Here is a 16,383-nt window from a genome sequence, read left to right on the forward strand (position 1 = left end):
GATGGTACAACACCAGGGCAACTCGTTGCAAAGGTGGAGCAAGCTACCAACACTCCTATCTCAGGATCTCCTATAATGCAAAACACATCTCCTTGCGGATATGTCTAATGTTATGCATTAAGGGAAGGGCCACTACCCAGACTAGTTTCGACCTTTATTGAGGTCTCTTCAGTGGGAGCCAGGCCCAAGTGGAGATATCAGGCAGAAGCATTAGTAGGTCATCTCCACCTATAGGAATTGCCAATTGGTGTGCCACCCTTTTATTAATAATTTACTCTGGATTTAGAGAAAGATGTTAAAAAAGTTTATTTTCCACTTGGTTAGAGTATAATAAATTTAGTTTAATCCTTTATCCAAGTGTGAGCAAACAAAGTTTGCGCCTGAAAGTATCTTCAGGACTGGGTTAAGATGGTACAACACCAGGGCAACTCGTTGCAAAGGTGGAGCAAGCTACCAACACTCCTATCTCAGGATCTCCTATAATGCAAAACACATCTCCTTGCGGATATGTCTAATGTTATGCATTAAGGGAAGGGCCACTACCCAGACTAGTTTCGACCTTTATTGAGGTCTCTTCAGTGGGAGCCAGGCCCAGGTGGAGATATCAGGCAGAAGCATTAGTAGGTCATCTCCACCTATAGGAATTGCCAATTGGTGTGCCACCCTTTTATTAATAATTTACTCTGGATTTAGAGAAAGATGTTAAAAAAGTTTATTTTCCACTTGGTTAGAGTATAATAAATTTAGTTTAATCCTTTATCCAAGTGTGAGCAAACAAAGTTTGCGCCTGAAAGTATCTTCAGGACTGGGTTAAGATGGTACAACACCAGGGCAACTCGTTGCAAAGGTGGAGCAAGCTACCAACACTCCTATCTCAGGATCTCCTATAATGCAAAACACATCTCCTTGCGGATATGTCTAATGTTATGCATTAAGGGAAGGGCCACTACCCAGACTAGTTTCGACCTTTATTGAGGTCTCTTCAGTGGGAGCCAGGCCCAAGTGGAGATATCAGGCAGAAGCATTAGTAGGTCATCTCCACCTATAGGAATTGCCAATTGGTGTGCCACCCTTTTATTAATAATTTACTCTGGATTTAGAGAAAGATGTTAAAAAAGTTTATTTTCCACTTGGTTAGAGTATAATAAATTTAGTTTAATCCTTTATCCAAGTGTGAGCAAACAAAGTTTGCGCCTGAAAGTATCTTCAGGACTGGGTTAAGATGGTACAACACCAGGGCAACTCGTTGCAAAGGTGGAGCAAGCTACCAACACTCCTATCTCAGGATCTCCTATAATGCAAAACACATCTCCTTGCGGATATGTCTAATGTTATGCATTAAGGGAAGGGCCACTACCCAGACTAGTTTCGACCTTTATTGAGGTCTCTTCAGTGGGAGCCAGGCGCAAACTTGACTTTTTTTGTCTGTTTGCTTCACGCACTTGGGAAAAAAAGGATTAAAAGGATTATTAATAAAAGGGTGGCACACCAATTGGCAATTCCTATAGGTGGAGATGACCTACTAATGCTTCTGCCTGATATCTCCACTTGGGCCTGGCTCCCACTGAAGAGACCTCAATAAAGGTCGAAACTAGTCTGGGTAGTGGCCCTTCAAGTTCATCATGCATGCCCTCAAAATCAAAGTATTATAATGATTGAATTAGACTTCTTTTTACATGGATCGAAGATTGTAACCAAAAAATGGATCCCACTAAAAACTGGCCTTATTAAATCAAAAGTTTCTTTGTAACCTGGAAAGAAAGGGCTATCAGTGATGGAAAAGAATAAGAATTCCATGTTAGTGCTGGGTGATTTGAGCATTACAAAAAGAGAAATAGCCTACGTAATGTTCTAATCACAGGTGAAGCTGCAAGCGCAGATAAGGAGATATCCAGAAATTTTGAAGAAAATTGTGTAAGAAGGGGACTATTGTGATCAACAAATATTTAATGTTGATGAAACCGACCTTTTTTGGAAGCGAATACCTTCCAAGACTTTTCTAGCCAAATCGGAGAAATCTCAGCCTCATTATAATAAAGTCGAATGAAATTACTACTAGCAATATGCGTGCCATTTGGAAGCACATTCTTCCACAATGTGCAAATGATTTTAGAGGCTTTCAAATTAATCTAATTAATTAAATCTCATTCTGAGAAATTGGGTGATTCCGACTTACTACATGCCCAAAGAGGTTTCAAATTTGAAACTTTTTTGAAAATAGTTTTTGTACAATCAGTTTTTAAGCAGCAATGCTGAGAGACTGACCCTGGTGAAGAGAGAAAAACAGTCAAATTTGCAGAAGAGGCAATAGGGCCATACCATCAGCTGTATGAAAAAAAGAAACAGAATGCCTGCCAAACTAAGTTAGCTCAATTCTTTGTTAAGAAGCAGAATAATAAATTTATATTCTGAATATGTTTTATTGTCCTTCAGCTTCATGGTTTTTCTTTAACCAGGCGGCCCTGAGACATACCCTAATTCTTTTATAAAAAGAATTAAGGATCAAAAAAGAAATCTGAGGAATGAATTATGCTTTTCCTCATAGGTTATTATATTCGATTAGTGCAGTTTCGATTAATGCGCCTGTTTTAAAGAGCATATTAATCGAGAGATTGCTATATTCAAAGTTAGTGTAGTTCTTCATAAAATTTTGACCAAATACTTGATTACATAATTGTTGGCATGGTTGGCCTAGTGGTTAGCGTATCCACTCTCTAGCCAAAAGACTGCAGGTTCAAATCCCTCCATGGGCATGGATGTTTGTGATTGTCTGTGTGTATAATTGATGCTGGTGTATAATTGGTGGAGATAGAGTTGTAGAGTGGGTGCCCTACCTCGAGGTGTTGTGTAATAATAATAATGCCCACTTTTTTACCCAATCAGAGATTGATGTTTAAGCAATGTAGATTTGGAAATCTTAAGGATGATGTCAAAAAAAAGTTAAACCAATAACAAAAACTATTTTTGATTGTTTTAATTATTAGAGGGGTGAAAAGTGCATCGCATTCTTTATTTTAGTCCTTTAGGTGAATTAAATGACTACTTAGGTCACTGTATTATATAGAAATAGATTTTTTAAAAAAATTCTTTGTGCCTTGTTTTCTAATTGATAACTGCAAACCAAACTTGATTTTTCACATAAAGTAAAACAAGCAGAAAAGTACATATCCAATGTTTTTGTAGGGCAAGAATGTACGAGAGTTTCAACTCCAAAGGTTGCAAAATCATATTTTAAGTGTATATTTATCTCGTCGACGTCAGTGGATAGTCTTATTTCCCGAAGGTGGATTCTTGAGGAAAAGACGTGCAACAAGTCAAAAGTAAGAATTTTTGTAAATCTGTTTCAGATGGAAAAAATAAAGGTTTGAATGAAAAGTAGTGTTAAGTTTTTCTGTTGTCTTATGGAGTACCTAAAATATAAACTCTAATATTAACCTGTCATGCAAGACACTTGTTTATAGTGAAGGGAGAATCCCATCAGTACAAATAGTGATGGTGCTGGTCCTTTTCATTCATCCTCTGTTTCTGTACTTTTTTTCAGTATTCTCTTGTCTTTTTCTCCTGGTTGAGCTTTGTACTTCACAATTCTCTAGACCAGCATTGTAGGGAGATCCTCAAAACATGCTTTTCATGCAAGACTTTTCCAGTTGAGAAATATCAAAGTGGCAACTTTTCAGCCACTTTGAAAGACTGCAGAGTGATAGCTAGCAAAATTCCAAATCATATGAAATGCTTTATGTGCCTGACATAAGCTCAAGCCACCTGTTGTTGTTCTACCATCAGTACCCAGCGTGGGAGTAAAGAGGATGAAAATAAATGCACCAAAGAGCAAACATCTAGTATGCTCCTGAGCTGTCAAAAGTGGAAGGGAAAAAAAAGAGATTCATAAGCAGTGCGGGAACATTTTCTATAAGAAAGCAATGACGAAGTACACTGCAACATTTTGTGGAGGAAAGTCTTTTATGCTGAGAAAGTAATGGTAAAAAAAAAAATATCTAAAGCGATATCAACCCATGTGTCTGCCTGCACTTTCTCATAATTATGTCGTCTCTAATGTTACAAGTTTGCTTCTCACTAGAATGGATCAGGAAATCTGATTTTTATGTCTTTACTCCAGAAAACATACTGAAAATGGTACAGTTACAGGAAAATCCTTTAGTGCAAAAAAATAATTGCAAACAAGCGCCACTACTACACAAAGAAAAGCTGTAGACATCCTGACAGACTAAATGGATCCCACTGTATCTACAGAGGATTCCAAGACTATTAATGTTCCAAGCATCCTGATTGAATTTAAGATTGATTAGAACTTGGAAGCTTTTCCTGAGGAGGAAGGCACAACACTGGCTGTTTGCAATTCTCCAAATAATGGAAAATTCTAGGCTGACAAAAATCATCATCGTGCTTGTCAAGGATTTAGGCCTAGAATGGCCTATTCTGGCCTTAGAAGTCATTTGAATCTCTTAAGAGGACATTCTGGTTTTCTTTTTCCTAGTGGTTTGTAATTTAAGGCTTGTTTTGGTAATCTTTCTGTTTTCATTCTTTCAACGTGTTCCATCCATTTATGTTTTTAAATTTTTTCTATTACTGATTCCTGGTTTAATTCTTTCATAATTTCTTCATTTCTTTTGTGATCGAATAGAGTATACTTTGCAGTTTTTCTCAAACTTCATCTCAGCTGTTATTAATCTTTGTTTGTCTTTTTGTTTTATTGTCCAGATTTCACTTCCATACATTAGGACTGGTAAGGCTAATGTATTGTATACTTTTAGTCTGGTTTGTTTTTGAACTAGGTTAGGTTTAAATATAGAGTTAATTACACGTGTTATTTTTAAATATTTCACTTTTAGGTTTATATCTTTTCATTTTCATATGTAATCATTCATCCTAGATAGTTAAATGAATTCACCTGTTATTTATTACTAAAATAGCAATAGATTACCTTGATGGACCTATGTTTCACTCAGGATTTCTCCATGAGTACAGGTCACAAAGATGCCTCCAACAATCTCGATCTTGAGTCTCTCTCTTCCATGTTATAACCATAAATTTTATTAGTGGATCTTCCCATCTTGTAGGTGGTCTTCCTGGTTTTCTCTTTATTGCCATTTGGGTATTTTTTATGTCCATCTGTTATCCCTGAGTCTGGCTATGTGACCTGCCCATCTCATCTTGCTTTCATATACTGCAGTTACCACATCTTTTATGCCTGATCTCTTTCTTAGTCCCGTGTTTCTAACATGTTCCATTTTGCTGATGTTACAAATCTTGCATTCTATTGCACACTGAGTTATTCTAAGAGTCTCTTCTTTTCTTGTCGTGTTCCATGTTTCTGATCCATGTGAGTTATGGAAGAATGTCGCTATTAAATAGTTTTGCCTTCGCAGAGATGTCAAGATTTGGATCAGTAAGTGTTTCTTTTAGTCTGTTAAATGATAGCCATGCAACTTTCTTTCTTTTTGCTACTTCAGATAAATCGTTGTTCATTTTTATTGTTTGTCCTAAGTAATTGTAGAAGTCAACGTGTTCTGTAGGGATGTAGGTTTTGATCCAATTTTGAATGTTCTCATATAGGTGAATATTTTCTTGTATATTTCAGAAATTTGGTACTATATGATCTTTAGTTAAGAGTGCTAGTGAATTTTGCTTGAAGACAAAAGTAACTTAAAGAAAAGGTGTAAGTTGAGTATAAGAGTTTCTAACCCATTTAAGGTATTGAAGAAAATTTCACCTGTGACATACAAAAGAGTAGGTGATAAACTTATTAATGTAAATGTAGACTTAAGAGCTAGTTCAATCTCATTTTGAAAGTTTAATAAAAATAATTGCAGTATATAGGAATGAATTAAATGTGTAGTAGCTTCATTGTTTTGTTTGTCACAGAGACATATCATTATCACTGGTAGGGTATAAAACGGTGACATGCAAACAGACGACACAAAGGAAGTGAAAGTTATTAGACTTAGGTCTAAAGACCTAGGAACGAACAATAAAGGCTCTTCATCTCTGTCCATAATAGGCCAATTTGCAGGTGCAAGTTGGCCTGTTGTTCTTTTCGCTGTTTGCCCTGGTTCCCTGGTGAAAACAATGGGGACCTTGTTTAACTGGGCGACGTCTCAGCTGGCATGGATGTTAATTTTTATACCTGGAACTGAGAGACGAAAAAGTACCATTATTTGTAGGGAGCAGATAATAGTAGCATCCCTGAAGAGCTTGCTTTTTTTTCCCCTCCTGAGATACCTCAGATATAGGGAATAGTAATAGCATTGCTGTAAGTTGTCTGATCACAGCAGAGATTGATGACTGCTTTTATAATAAGTTGTTGAGAGGAGGCAGTGGATGAGAATGTTTGTTAATGTATCTACCTTTAAGTTGATTTTGTGTGATTTTGTGTTTTATTTCTTTATGGTAAACTGAATTCTAGGATGTTGGTTGTTGAGATAGAGACTGAAAGTATTGGGTATATTTGGGCTGTGTAACCAAATAGAATTTATCATTGGTATATCTTAATTAGTTATGAGAACTAAGATATACTAATCTGTATCAAGGAGCATTTTTATAGGCAATTTCTACATGGAGCATACTTGCTTTAATCCTAAGCATAGGCATGAAATAGCCTCATGATTAGTCTACTTGTATGTAGAGGCTGTTGACTTAACATCGATTGCTTTTAATGCACTGTTTACAAACTTTCAGCATCTGTATACTTTTTAACTTTTAGTAAGGCCAGTGAACTACCTCTCAGGCAATGGCAATTTTGGAAGAAGTTCTAGTACATTCAAACATGAATGATTATAAAGGTATTTGTTTTTTCATATTCAGTTATCAGAATTATTGATGGAGAAGGCTTTTGATGATTGAAACTTGTTTTAAATTTAACACAGTTCGATATCATTCCATCTTTTGAGAAAGGCTAGCTGGTTTAATAGTATACATAGTCAAAGTGTTATAATAAATTAATATCTTGCACTCATTACTTTCATTACAGATATTTGATTCTGGTACATCTTGTTCTTTTTCAGTTACCACAATCAATTTCATTTCCTTTGGTATTTTCTGTTTGCTTCAAACAGCCTGTTTTTAACCAGTGGGTTACCATATTAATGGGTTTTAAAAGCACAAAAGAGAGATTAATAATAGTTGAATATTTTTTATTGTTATTGGACTGCACTTCAAGATTTGTTAGTAACCAGCAACACAACTATTAAAAAAGTAGGAGTATTATCCACTAACATATAACCTATACATTCATCACAACTTATGACACAAACATGATTAAAAGGTATAAATGCACTTACAGGTGGTGGAAAAACATGTTGAGGACTGTTGCAAGTTCAGAATTCGAATGATTTCAGAATTTAGTTACCAGACTATTTGAATTTAAAGTTTGCTAAAGTTTGTCTAAAGCAACTTATTTGATTAATAAGTTGTTTTAGAATTTTTAGTTATTAAAAAATTAATTATAGAATAGACCTGCACTTATCTATTACAATGCAACAACAAAAAAATAAAAGAAACATATTACAGCAGTGTTTCACTTCATGAAACACTGCTGTAATACAGAAACATTATGGAAAAAGTTGTTATCCCTCTGCATTGATTTAACCTTGATATCCTCTTGCATCTGGCTCCCACTGATGAGATTTCATTAAAGGTCAAAACCAATCTGGGTGGTTAACCTTTTCATGATGTTTTTGCATTATGGGCTGCTGAGGCAGTCGATGTGAAGTTAGCAGCCTCTATGTGTACAAGTAGAACTAGTCATGAAGTTACTTCACAAATATATTTCCATTTGATCCCAAACCAATATATATATATATATATATATATATATATATATATATATATATAATAGAGAGAGAGAGAGCTTTTTTTTTTTTTTTTCACTTTACCAAGGAACGTAATCAGCATAAATAGAACTATGATGTTGAAAAGAAAATCATTTTTTATTAAGGGTATATTAGTAATGAGAGCTGTGATATCAAAACTGACCATGATATCTGAATTGTTTAGAAATAAACAATTTTGGATAGGAGACTTGGAACAGATAGAAATTTATATGCATGGTAAGATATAAATAGGGAGGTGGGGGGATGAAAATGGCACTGTCAGCTGTGGATCAAAGAAGGTTACTTGATTTATAGATTTTTGAGAATATATATATTGTGGGATTGGTATGGTTTGAGTTTGGTTAATCAGTAGGCTAGGAGATTGCTTTTCCTGAGAAGCAGGTAAGGAGTTAATCTACTAGTATGATAAATAGTGCAGTCCTTGCAGTCCCTGAAGTTTTTGGCCACTGTAACATGAATGTTATGGTGGCCAACAACATCAGGCTCAACAAGCTTTGTTGAGCCTAAAAATTGTCATCCTTCATTTAGCTTTTTAGAAGAAAGGTTGATGACAACTTCAAGAGGCTGAATCTCTACTTAGAATCTAGCACTAGTAAGGTTGATGAACTTCTTAATATATATCTCATTATTATTACTTGACACCTCCAGGGATTCCCAGACTCATTAAGAGAGGGGCACCTACTCTACAACTCTTCATCTCCACCACTCAATCCACCAAACCACATCATCTGTACCAACACCATCTACTGTCTACCACTACTAGTATTTTCACAGACAATCACAAACATCCATGCCCATAGCAGGATTTGAAACACACAGCCTTTTGGTTGGGGATCTGATATGTTAACCACTCGGCCAACCAGGCTAGCTTTTTAGAAATTCTTTTTATGTGTAAACTCCAAAATGTCTGAGAGAATGGATCAGAGCTCTGGATTCATAGTAGTAGAGAGCTCTGTTTCTAGTAGGCTAATGGTTATGTTGGTTGTAGAGAGGCAAGTATGAGTACCAGTGATCTGTTCCTAGCACATTTGTTGATGGAGAAAGCTTTTGATGATTTAAACTTGGTTTTAAATTTCACACAGTTTGGTGTAATTCCATCTTTTGAAGAAGGCTGGTTTAATTGCATAGATAGTCAAAGTTCCAACTTACCCAATTATTTTGCTTTGCATGTTATTACTCTCCCTGTGTGAATTATCATTAGCATATATGTAGGTTTAAATGTTACTTGAAACTCATTGGCAATTTAATGGAAAGATGAAAAGAAAAAAATTTAATTCATCCTAGGATAGACCTAGGATGAATTAAATGATAGTTTAATAAAGCCAATAATGTATAATGAATCAAACATAAATAGAAAAGTATCCCCTCCCCCAAATCAGGGGGGGGAAATAATATGGAAAGCTAACACTTCCAGTGCAATAACCAACACCTACCAGCATAAGACTTTAGGTTTAAATATAATCATTTCCACTTCTTGTGTTTTGCACATTGACAGTTTGGAATAGTACCGCTAGTGTTTCTGTGACAGAGACAAAATATTGGAGTCAATAATTTTTTTTAAGGAGTAACTTAGTATACTTGCTAAAGATGTTACTGTGATGGCAACATTGAAATGAAACAGTGGAATAGAATAGCCTTAAAACCAAGTTAATTTTTTTTAGTTTTATCAGCATTGTGTCAGTTTCATTGAATAATTAGATAACAACCAACATCTGAATATCAATTTAATAGCAGATAACTGATAGATATAACTGACTTTCTTTTCAAGGTATGCAAGAGAGCACAATTTTCCAGTTCTTGAGCATGTTACACTCCCGAGAGTAGGAGCTATGTATATAGTGCTCAATACCCTCCGTCCTGGTAAACTGGAGGAATATGTCCAAGGAAATAATCCTCTTATATCAGGTGAGCAGGATTTAGCTTATAAGATGTTTTATTTTCATTTGGATTTGAGCAAAAAAAAACTGCATTTTACAAGCATTGCAAAATGCAGATGAAATATGTAAGCTGAAGATATATGTATTATCTTCTTCTTGTTGTTGTTGTGACTACAGTCTTTGCCCCCCCCCCCCCCCCGGATTTGTTGCCTCCAACTGTGTCTGTCCAACTCCAGTTTGGACACTGTAGTATGATGTTGCTATCTTGACTAATGTTGTCTATCCATCTTGTTCTAGGTTTTCCTTTTGGTCTTTTACCTATAATTTTCTACAAAAAATGTCTTGCCCACTGCAACTTTTTGAACTTGATTACACTGGATATTGTGGGTTCTTTATAAAGTTAATATAATTCATGGTTGTATCTAATTCTCCAGAGCCATTATCATTCACTTGTCCAAATACTTTTCTAAGAATTCTCCTTTCAAAAGATGCAATCAGATTCTCCATTCTTGCTGTAAAATCTGCATTTCACATTCATAGGTAACAACTGGAGGAATTATCAATTTAGACATTTTTACTTTGGCAATCTTCCAATGAATATCTTTTGAACTGAGTATACATGAGAGGGAGAATAAAAAGCCTGACTGCATCTCTTTATTCAAGTCTGCACTTCTACCACCTCATTTGGTTGGCTAGTGATCATTACTCCTAAATATTTAAATTGTTCTACATTTTCTATTTCAAGGTTCCCAATTTTCACACTTGTATCAGTTAACTGTTTCTGCCTGGTATTAATCATTTGGAGGGGTGGGGGGGGGTTCAGTCATTTTTAGCTCTATCTCTGGTGCTAATTTTTCTAGTTCCAAATACATTTCTTCTGCTTTCTATTTGGTTCTTAACATGTTAATGTCATTTGCATATGTTACAGTCTGGACTGATTGTAACATATGTAAAAGACTAAAAGGAAAACCTAGAACAAGATGGATAGACAATATTAGTCAAGATAGCAACATCATACTACAGTGTCCAAACTGGAGAAGTAAAGTTTTGGACATTTGTTAATTATCCACTATCAACAATCGGTTGATGTATTCCAAAGCTCAGTCAAAAAGTATTGGCATTAGACTATCACCTTCTTTTAATCTTTGAGTTATTGGAAAGGGATCTGTTAAATCATTTTGTATTTTAACCTCTGCCTCTAAATTTTCCATTGTTAACCATGTACATTTTATTATGTTCAGGCCCATTCTCCATTCTTTTGGCATTTTCTCTTTCTTCCATTTAGTTAAAATCAACTCATATATTTTGTCTTATAGTTTCTTTCCTCCTGTTTTCATTAACTCTTCGTGTGTAGAGGCTTATAAATCAACTCATATATTTTGTCTTATAGTTTCTTTCCTCCTGTTTTCATTAACTCTTCGTGTGTAGAGGCTTAAGTGCTGTGAGGACATCATGTTGGAGGCTTAATGGATTTTTTACAACACTCAGAAAGGATTAAAACAGAATTTAATACTTCCTATATTTTGTCCTAGTCACTAGGACATCTACGGGGATGACAAAAACAACTAATGTAACATTAACACAAATATCATACAATACTAAGCCCAACCACGTGGGTGACACTCAAGAAATATAACAACCTGGTTAAAGACAAACCACTTTCATGACTGTGAAAGGGTACATGGTGGCCACGGAGGGAATGATGAACCAGGAAGGAGAGAGGGTTGTGGACTTTGCAGTAGCGTTTGATCTGGCAATTGTGAACTCATTTTTATACAAGAGGGAAGAACATTTGATAACATTTAGGAGTGGTGACAACAGTTCACAAATTGACTACATTTTGATTAGAAGAAAACATCTTAAGGTTGTGACAAATTGTAATGTAATTCCCACAGATCAAGTAGCACAGCAACACCGACTGCTGTGCGCAGACTTTAAAATAAGATCGAAGATAAAAACCTCTGGATGCCATGGGATGAAGACAATTAAGTGGTTTCGCTTAAAAAAGGAGAGTGTGAGGAATCGTTTTAGGGAGAGGGTGTTAGAGAGGATTTCGGATGGACTGGAAAGTGTACAAGATTGGTGGAAACATAATTCAAAAGTAATCCTGAGCTGTGCAATTGAGATGCTTGGTGAGACAGCTGTAAAGATTAGAGAGTAGAAGGAGGGTTGGTGGAATAATAATGTACAAGTGGCAGTGACAGCTAAGAGGAAGGCAAAGCAGAAGTGGGATGAGTCAAGAGTGGAAGAGGACAGAGAGAAAAAGCAAGAAGCCAAGAGAGTTGTGGCACAGGCGAAGGCCATGGCATATCAAGATCTGTATGATCAATTAGAAACAAAGGAAGGACAGAGAAAAATTTACCAACTAGCGAAATGTAGAAATAAAGCAGCAAAGGACATCTTACATGTGAGGCAGATCAAAGACACTAAAGGAAGAGTATTATGGAGGGATGTGGACATAAGAAACAGATGGAAAATATACTTTGAGGGACTTTTGAATGAGGAAAATGCAAGGACTCACAGAGAAGATGGGCAGCCTTCTGAGGGGATGGTGCAGAACATCAGCAGAGTGGAAGTGATGGAGGCCATGAAGAGGATGAGGAATGGAAAATCGGTGGGCCCTGACAGAATTCCAGTGGAGGCATGGAAGGCACTTGGGGAAGAGGGAATTGACCTGCTGTGGGACCTGTTCATGAAAGTTTGCCAACAGGAAAATATACCCGAGGAATGGTTGGAGAGTACTCTTGTCCCCATCTACAAAGGTAAATAGGATGCACAAGACTGTAAAAATTACAGAGGAATAAAGTTGATGTCCCACACAATGAAAATCCTAGAAAGGGTTCTTGATGGTAGATTGAGGAAGGAGGTGGAGATTGCAAAGGAACAATTTGGCTTCATGCCTGATAGATCAACAACAGATGATGGAAAAGTATCGAGAGGAAACAAAGGGAGCTGCATCTGGCATTTATTGATCTGGAGAAAGCATACGATAGAGTGCCAAGGCAAGAAGTCTGGAGGTGTCTGAGGGAGAAGAAGGTTCCAGAGAAATATGTCAGGTTGGCGTGGGAAATGTACAGAAATGTGAAGACAAGTGTTCGGACCTGTCTGGTACAGACAGAAAGTTTTCAAGTAACAGTTGGCTTGCATCAAAGGTCAGCATTAAGTCCGTTTCTGCTTAATATTGTGATGGAGGTGGTAACAAAGGAGGTGAGAGAAGATGCGCTTTGGACAATGTTGTATGCAGATGACATCTTGCTGTGTGCAGATTCAAGAGAAGAAGTGGGAACTAAACTGAAAAGATGGAAAAAAGTACTGGAAGAGAGAGGTATGAGACTGAGCATAAGTAAGACAGAGTATATGTGTTTCACAGTGGGCGGCAGACAGGAGACAGATCTGGAGCTGGAAGGAAATGTCATCAGGAAGGTGAGAGACTTTAGCTACTTAGGTTCAACAGTGGAAGAAGATGGAGGATCTGAGAAGGAAGTGGGATGCAGGATACAAGCGGGTTGGAGGAACTGGAGGAAGATGGCTGGAGTGTTATGCGATAAGAGGGTGCCGATCAATCTGAAAGGCAAAATCTATAGGACAGTAGTGAGGCCAGCTATGACATATGCTATAGAAACTGTGGCCCCGAGGAAAAATAACATCAGCAGGATGGAAGTAGCAAAATTGTTCAAAAAAGCTTCAGCCAAATTGTTCCTTTGCAGTCTCCACCTCCTTCCTCAATCTACCATCAAGAATCCTTTCTAGGATTTTCATTGTGTGGGACATCAACTTTATTCCTCTGTAATTTTTACAGTCTTGTGCATCCTATTTAGCTTTGTAGGTGGGGACAATGTGGTGTGACCAGAAAGGATCGTCTGAGAAATGACTATGTCAGGGGAACAGTGAAAGTTACGAACTTAGGAGCGAAAATACAGGAGGCAAGGTTGAGATGGTTTGGTCATGTGATGAGGAGGGAGGACGAGTACGTGGGAGGAAGGGTCATGCAGATGGATGTGCAAGGAAGGCGGAAGCGTGGGCGTCCAAAGAAGAGATGGAGGGAACCGGTAGAAGAGGACTTGAGGATGAAGAACTTGGATGTAGTGACAGCCCAAGACAGGAAGGTGTGGAGGAGACTCATTATCAACACTTCCCCACTAAGTGGGAGAAGCTGCAGAAGAAGTTAAAGACAAACCACAAATTCAACTGCTCCAGACAGTAGTAAACCTCTCTTCCAAAAGGCTCAATGACGATGGCTTCAGCGCCCTTTGCCTTGGCCGTAATTTTGCCGTTGCTCCAAATGAAGTGCCGTGCTTGATGTAATGGTTAACATTGAACGTGGGATCGGTTGCTTACCATCGGAGATAGCCAACAACATCAGACTTGATGTAGCCAACATCCTCGCTCATTCTTCGCCTCTAAAAAGTAATTTATCATATGCCCAACGCACGGCTCTCCTGAAATTATGGAAAGAAAAAACTATCGTCATCACCAGAGCGGATAAGGGTAGTGCCACAGTCGTTCTTAATACCAGTGAATACAATCGTAAAATGAATATTATCTTCCGTGATCGCACTATTTACATCCTGCTAGAACACGACCCCACAAAAACACAAGTTAAGAAATTAAAAATCTTACTTTAAAAAGTATTTTAATTCGCTCCCACAACATCATGACACCCCCCCTCCCCCGAATATACAGTTTACCAAAAATCTACAAACCCAATTCCCCACTCAGACCTGTAGTAGATGCCACCAATGCTCCTTGCTACAGACTGTCTAAACAGCTGGCCAATTCTCTGACCCCCCCCCCCTCACTGGAAGGTTCACTTCCTATATAAAAAAACTCGACCCACTTTAAATCTTTCATAGAAAATTTAACCTTGAATAATGCAGACATATTGGTAAGCTTTGATATCTCCCTTAACTGACACCTTATCTCTCTTAGAAAACTTTTTTCTGTCTGACATCTTAGATCTCTTTTCCTATGCCATTAACTCTGGTTATTTTTCTTGGAAGAACAAAATCTACAAGCAGATAGAGGGAACCGCTATGGGTTCCCCCCCCTCTTGCCAATTTCTATATGGAAGACTTCATAAAACGAGCCATAGACTCAGCCCCACTCAAACCTTCTATCTGGCTAAGATATGTAGATGTGTTCTCTATTTGACCTCATGTCCCATACACGTTAGACTCCTTCCTCAGTCATCTCAATAGCCTACATCCAAGGATCCAGTTTACTATGGAAAAAGGAAAAGAACAATTGTTTACCCTTCCTAGACACCTTAGTTACACTCTTGCCTAATGATACGCTTGCCTTCACTGTATACAGAAAACCCACACACACAGGCAGATACATTCACAAACTCTCCCACCACCCCTCTCAACAATATGGTATTATTAAAACTCTTACCAAGAGAGCCCACAATCTTTGTTCCGGTGGAACCGCCCTCACTACTGAGCTTAACCACATACACAGCACTTTCCTCTCCAATGGCTACAGCGATTGCAGTATCAAAAGAATAATCAGTTCTTCCCCCATTCCCCGTCCTTCTCGTCAACAAGATTTTATAAATGCCATCACCATACCCTACATCCGTGGCACATCCGAAAAAATAGCCAAGATTCTAAAAAAGTACAACCTACACACAGCATATAAGCCCTACCGCAAACTTGCTACCCTTATCCGTTCTACGAAAGATCAGCTCCCTCCTCTCTCTCTGCCTGGAGTTTACAAAGTACCCTGTTCCTGTAAGCTGGCATACTTTGGACAGACAGTCAGATCAGCATCCATCTGCCTGGAGGAACACAAGTCTTGCATCTGTAAATACAACTATGGTCATTCAGGCTTGGCTGACAATATCTTGGACACCACCCACAGGGTATCATGGAAGAAAACCACCATGCTCCACCACAGCAAATTCAAGAAAGAGAGACTATTCTTAGACGCAGCAGCACTCAGAAATCAACCAAATCTTGATAAATACGGTTGCATTAAGCTTCCGAAGATTTGGGAAACACTCATCACCAGAGGTCCCACCTATTCCAGGCCACCTACTACCGCCCTTAGAGGGTGCTCCACCTAGATAGGACTTTAGTGTCACCCACGTGGTTGGGCTTAGTATTGTATGATATTTGTGTCAATGTTACATTAGTTGTTTTTGTAATCCCATAGATGTCCTAGTGACTAGGACTAAATATAGGCAGTATTAAATTCTGTTTTAATCCTTTCTGAGTGTTGTAAAAAATCCATTAAGCCTCCAACATGATTTCATTAACTCTGCAGGGATTTTAGATGGAGTGAATCATACAACCCATTTTGCAGAAAAAATCATGTTTTTGGGTATCTTCCTTTTCTTCTAAGCATTTATAATCCATAAATTAAAAAATTTTGTTCTGATTCTTATTGCACATAACCTTTCATTCACTGGTCTAAAATCTAAAATATTCTCTTTAATGTTTCTATCTACTATAAATGCTACTCCAAATTCATATGTGCATTATAGAAGTTTAGAATTCAGTTTTTTATGATTTTTTTTTACATGATAAATGTACTTGCAAATAACAGTTAGGGTAATGTGAGAAGTAAATGTTTGCTATGTGAAAATTGAAAATATATTGCCTCTTGTAGTATCATCAAGCCTAGAATTTATATTTATCTTCAGTCCAGAATTT

The 16,383-nt window shown here is 37.3% G+C and overlaps 1 protein-coding gene across 2 annotated transcripts in view; it reads left to right on the forward strand.

Annotated features, from left to right (window-relative positions):
* LOC150102455 (acyl-CoA:lysophosphatidylglycerol acyltransferase 1-like) overlaps positions 1-16,383 on the forward strand; it is a 150,051-nt gene that overhangs the window by 87,077 nt on the left and 46,591 nt on the right. For both annotated transcript variants that reach the window (XM_090399412.1, XM_090399413.1), the window contains exons 5-6: positions 3,184-3,320; positions 9,619-9,755. In XM_090399412.1, coding sequence (XP_090255538.1) covers positions 3,184-3,320; positions 9,619-9,755 — 274 coding nt within the window. The remainder of the gene's footprint in view (positions 1-3,183; positions 3,321-9,618; positions 9,756-16,383) is intronic.

This window comes from Typopeltis vanoorti, chromosome 10, assembly GCF_054136105.1.
Source record: "Typopeltis vanoorti isolate ZY-2024b chromosome 10, IOZ_Tvanoo_1.0, whole genome shotgun sequence".
Lineage (NCBI taxonomy): Eukaryota > Metazoa > Arthropoda > Arachnida > Uropygi > Thelyphonidae > Typopeltis > Typopeltis vanoorti.